At 36.6% G+C, this 6,000-nt stretch overlaps 1 protein-coding gene across 10 annotated transcripts in view; it reads right to left on the reverse strand.

Moving 5' to 3' along the window:
• PICALM (phosphatidylinositol binding clathrin assembly protein) overlaps positions 1 to 5,985 on the reverse strand; it is a 128,132-nt gene extending 122,147 nt beyond the window's left edge. For all 10 annotated transcript variants that reach the window (XM_044668211.1, XM_044668208.1, XM_044668210.1 and 7 more), the window contains exon 1: positions 5,846 to 5,985. In XM_044668211.1, coding sequence (XP_044524146.1) covers positions 5,846 to 5,975 — 130 coding nt within the window. In that variant the 5' untranslated portion in view covers positions 5,976 to 5,985. The remainder of the gene's footprint in view (positions 1 to 5,845) is intronic.
• Positions 5,986 to 6,000: the final 15 nt, after the last annotated feature.

Here is a 6,000-nt window from a genome sequence, read left to right on the forward strand (position 1 = left end):
TTATCTAGCCCAGCCCTCTCATTTTACCCAGTACAAACTAAGGCAAAGTTAAAGGTCTTAGCCAAAGTCATCAAACTAGACTTTTGTCCCTGACTCCAAAGTTAGTATTTTTCTCCTATACCAGAAAGATCAAGTCATTCCTCTACTAAAAACCTTAAGTGCTGCCCATTGGATAAAATATAAACTCCTTTATTGGGCATGTAATGTTCACCCTTTAGAGTCAACCTATCTTTCCAGCCTGATATCATTTTGTCCTCTCCTATTCCTCCATCTCCCATGCACATTTTTGCCAAAATAGCTACTTGCTATTCCCCAAACATATAATTGGGGTCTCCATGCTTTTGTATAGAATGTCCCTTACTCTTCCTTCAAGTCTGTCTTTCTTTATCTCCCCAAGTTTTCGTGAAGCTCTTGGATAGCCCACCAATATTTTTAGTGGTGTAGCCACTTGGATCTCCAAATCAGATCTTGGGAATCCAAGTCTACTGCTTCATTAATGGTGCTTTTGAAAATCACTTCCTTCCCAAGTTCAGCTGAGATGTAACCACCTCCATAAAAGCCTTCTTCAAGAGATTTCCCAGGACTCCAATTTCCTTTATGTCTCCTTTACATTTAAACACATTCTCCCTTGACCTTAGTTATTTCAAGTATACAACTTATTCTCTATATAAACTCTTTAAGAACAGGAACTGCTTCTTTCACCTCTGCATTCTCAATGCTTTACATATAGTAAGCATTTAATAAGTCTTTGCTGAATTAAGTCATAACATTTACTGTTCAGATACTTTCTGACCTAACTTTTCAAGTAAAGGACTTGCCAGCAAGTAAGTCTTTACAATTTTTAAAAAACGTATGGAGGGGGGCAGCTGGGTAGCTCAGTGGATTGAGAGCCAGGCCTAGAGACAGGAGGTCCTAGGTTCAAATCCGGCCTCAGACACTTCCCAGCTGTGTGACCCTGGGCAAGTCACTTGACCCCCATTGCCTACCCTTACCAATCTTCCACCTATAAGTCAATACACAAAAGTTAAGGGTTTAAAAATTAAAAAACAAAACAAACAAACAAAAAAAACAACTATGAAGCACATCACATCCTGGAACATACTGGAAGATGATTAAATTGGCTCATGAACCAAAGTGGCCAGAATGCCATCTCCTGAACTACATAGGAAGGGATTCCAATTCCTATCAATAGGATTTCCAAAAGCAGAAAGACTTTCTACAGAGAAGAGCCTCTAGCAAATGCTTCTAATCCTAGTGACACAATACAATATTAAATGTATATTTTGAATATCTAAGTTAGATAAAACATTGAGAAATATATAATAAATTAAATTAAAGTACTCTATCTATAGTTAGTCCTTCTAGGAAATAACTATCTGTGATCTTATTAGTAAATAAGGCTGACATTATTCATCCCTAAGATTCTTTTTTGTTCTATTTCTGTATTACAAATATCTACAGATTACCCAAATTCCAAGGGATAATTCCAAGATGTCTCTTGAACAAAGTAAAACTACTAAGTAAATCAAGTAAAATTAATAATACAGCAAACTTATATAAAAGTAAATGCAGCCCTCCACATCTATAGCAATCCCTTTATTTTTTTATTGATTTTTAATAAACAGAAATCTTTATTTTTCTCTTCCTAACAGGTAAACTATAAAAAGTCCTAGTTGAGTAGTCCTTTTACAAGCAAAGCTTTCTTTTCTTTCTTTAAAAAGTCTTCTGAAACAAGTAACTTCTTGGCACTGGTTTTGCTTTTTAATCACATGTGTGCTTTGGGAATGAGTTGATTTATGAAATATGTGTTAAAATCACATTTCTGCTATAGTTGTCTTTTTCATTAATTCACAAAAAATTCCTAACAGGTTTTTTACATGCCTATTTGTGAATATGTCGATACATTTCCTAGCACTCTCCTATTCAACTTAAAACACCTTTGGTCCGGTGCCCAGTAATAATGTATTTATCAGGGTCATGTATATAATATTTTCTGATAGATTTTAAAACATCTAACAAAATAATGGCATTCAAAATAAGAAATCCTTAAAGTAATTAGAGAAAAAGAAATGCAAATAAAGGCCATTAACAAAATAACACATTCTTAAACCTTAACAACATGGATGTATCAACATAATGTCTTGAAGAAAATGGCAAAAAATTATAGAAAGTTCAAACAATGCAAGTGGAAATGCAAAGGAAAATATGTGGATGTAGCAATACATCTAGAACTACTGGGTTGGAAGTATCAATACTAAAAGGAGCGATTTGTGATCATAGCTAACAAACTAAAAAAGAACAGAAGTAATGCTAGGTAACTTAGTAGATAGAGAGTCAGTCCTGGAGACCAAAGGTACTAGGATTAAATATGATCTCAAGACACCTTCTAGCTATGTGACCTAGGCAAGTCTCTTGAATTCCACTGCCCAGATCCTAGCACTCTTTTGCCTTGTAGATGATAGTGTTGTTTCTAAATCATAAAGTGAGGGCTCTTAAAAAAAGGAAAGGATAGGAAGAATAGAACTAGCAAATTTACAAGTTAAATGTCTACACTTCTACTAAATCTAATTATCATGGATAAGAAAATTTTACTTCAATTACCACCAGTAGTCTTTAGTTAAACTGAATTGTGTTTAAATGTCAGAAGTTCCAACATTTTTTCAATATAATATTGGGTTGACAAACAGCTCATCACTCTAATCATGTACTAACACACCTGTAAGCAAAGACAAAGTCTTAAGCTAGTAAATGATTACTTAATTATATGAACAAACCCATAATTTTATAATTCTCATCAATATTCCCCTACACTGTATTTTCAGCCAGAAACGGAAGACTGAGATTGCTCTCACATTTAAAGATATATGGAAAAATGGGAATAACCATATTCCTAACATAAATTCTTAATAATTATTACAAAGCAATCCAAGTTAACTTCTCTGTAAGAATTCTACAAGCACCTTAGTTCTCACTACATTCTTAATCAGAAAAAAAACTTTTAAAAATACGTATCTCTAACTTGGAACTAAAAGTTTGACAACTTTAAAAGATAAGCTCTAGGGGGAAGCTGGGTAGCTCAGTGGATTGAGAGCCAGGCCTAGAGACAGGAGGTCCTAGGTTCAAATCCGGCCTCAGACACTTCCCAGCTGTGTGACCCTGGGCAAGTCACTTGACCCCCATTGCCTACCCTTACCAATCTTCCACCTATAAGTCAATACACAGAAGTTAAGGGTTTAAAATTTAAAAAAAAAAAAAAAAAAAAAAAAGATAAGCTCTGTGAGAGGAGTCTGTTGTGACTTTTTTTTTGATTCACTAAGGCTCTCACTGACCCAGTGCAAAACAGCCAAATCAGAACTGCTCTGAATAAAAAATGTAAGGTTAAAAAACTGGCAACTATACGCTATTTTAAAAAATTGAAATGCAATTAGTGGGACTTGCAGAAAGAGCATTTTAGACAAGGGAAAAAGCCATCACTACATTAAAAATCAAACTGATGAAAATTAATAAATGCAATTAAGTCAAGTACTTTAGCTAAAGTGTAAATAAAAGGAAATCAAAAGACTTAAATCGTTCCAAAAGTCCACACACTTCTAAAAACAGAAGTAAAATTGCTGTTATGTGAACCACAACTGAAAGAGTATTTTCTAAAAAACACAGAGACACACGCAAATTTCAGTTAGTATCTGCAGTAGTTGCTATTACACAAGAAAAAGGCTTCATAAAATTACAAAAAAGATTTGCAAGCATCGCTCTAATAAAATTCCTGATTATAGGTCAATAAGTGTACTACTTTAAGAACAGCTTCAATATCAACTCTTTTAAAAGACTTTTTAAAGCTTATCTGGTAACAAAATATTTATAATAGAGAAATGCTAGGGGTAAATCCTAATAGAGATCAACTTTGTATCTTCCAAATTAAGAGGACAAATGAATAATTCAAGAATCCAGACAATCTTGCAATTAATTTTTCCCCAGAGATTTGCCTGCATAATTAGCTTAGACAAATATCAAAATGAATTTCATTCCATCAACATACACCTGCTGATAAATAGCACATGAAAGGAGCCACTATTATAACTACAAATATAATAGTTGATGGAATGAAGAAATATTGGATTAAAATTTTTCTAAAATATATGTTTGACTTTTAACACTGCTCTTGTAGCTCTTTGTTATTATCTTTAAGTAACCTGCAGAAATTCTCATTCAAAAACAAAAAGATCACATCTTGAAAGGTTTTGGCCAAAGTCAAAAACCGTAACAAAAATTTTGACATTTAATTTCTTGGACTTTCTCTAAACATGCTCCACGCTTGCTTCATATCAATAAGCAAAGGAAGTTTTAAATCTAATAAGGGTACCTAAAACAGTACACAAATCTTGTGTTAAAAGAAAAAATAATGCCTAGTTCATTCGACCCAGGGGGGAAAAAAGGGAACTGTCTTATACAGTTCTCTATTTCATCCTGATGGAAAGCTTCCAATCAAAGATCTCTTGAATAAGCCACTGAGTTTTGTACCTTGAGTTAAGGTACAGAGATAGAAAGAACTATATTCCTGGTTTCCATATCTGGAAAATAGGAAAAGCAGCTTTTTTGGTGGCTTTTTACAAAGCCAAGAAAAATAGTGCTATAAAGACAACTAGTAGTTCATCCAAATATAGTTTCCTTATAACAATACAACCTGAAATTAAGTAAAATAATTGTAATTCAAGAATTACACTAACCACAAACTATATCAAACACAAAAAGATTCTAAGATGCTTGACACTAGAAGCTGTAAGTTAAAATATATTTACCAACTGAATTCAATTATTTTCACACAAATTCCCTACTAAATTCAAAATGCCAGTTAAGATTACCAGTAATCCAGCAGTGTTATTAAACCCATTTAACAGAACGTAATTTGCTAGAAGTCTGGACAGCCTGATATTAAACTCATCCCAGCAAACATATGGAATAAATTCTACCACAGGCAACTAAAAAGCTTGATTTTCTATAAGAATGACAGCACCAACATCATCATCAACACCACCTCCTCCTTAAAACCCAATCCTACTTCCCTTACTTTCACTCTCCTAGACAAAGAAGATAATCTGTAATAAAGTCGGGTATGACAGAAAAGAAGATAAAAGGAGCCAAGATAACTGGACAGGAAAAAAAAGACCGGAGTTTTTGAGAATGGTATTAAGAAAGACTGAAAATATAACACTGAAAGGAAGGAGAAGCTGACAGAGAAAGGATATAGTATATATATTTAGGTTAGAGGGAGTTTAAGTTCACTTCTTACTTTGGGGGTGGGATAAGGGTGCAAACGGCTCCCCAAACCCTGGTATGTATGACAAAATGAAGCAAGCTAACGGGGAGGGGGAGGAGGTGATACAAAAACAACAGGATGATTAGATATGAAGGGCCAAAAGAGGGCTAAAGGATTTGGTAAGAGTAACAAGGTAATAGGGCGGGGTAGGGTGGGAGGACAGAAGGCAGCAGCAGATAGAAGGGAAGAGGGACTGAACTGTAAGGGAGATAGGGGGAGACTGGTGGACGAGTCGTGCAAGAGAGGGGTCTGTGGTATACGAGAGGGGGGTTGGTGGCGAGGAGCCAACTGGGGAGGGAGAGTCTCTAAAGGCACAAGGGTAAGGGAGGAGCGACTTGTCAAAGGCTGGTGCTGAGGTCCCAGGAAAGGCAAAGTCCGGTGGGCAGGTGCGCTGGAGGGGGCCAAAGGGAGATGAAGGGTAGCCCAGGACTGGGCCACACCGGCTGCGGGGGAGGCGAGCAGACTGGCAGAGGAAGGTGGCGGGGGTCGGGGAAGGGAGTCTGAGGGGGGCCCACACTCTGTTTCACTCACAGTCCAGGTGCTTCTTCTTGGGCCCCATGATTTCGTGGGTCGTGGCCTTGCATACTGTCTTGGAGACGGCGGAGCCGGTGACACTGTGCTGGGCGGCGGTGATCCGATCCGTCAGGCTCTGCCCCGACATCTCGGCGGCGCTACCTCCTCCGCCG

The sequence above is a fragment of the Gracilinanus agilis genome, chromosome 3 (assembly GCF_016433145.1).
Source record: "Gracilinanus agilis isolate LMUSP501 chromosome 3, AgileGrace, whole genome shotgun sequence".
NCBI classification, from domain to species: Eukaryota; Metazoa; Chordata; class Mammalia; order Didelphimorphia; family Didelphidae; genus Gracilinanus; species Gracilinanus agilis.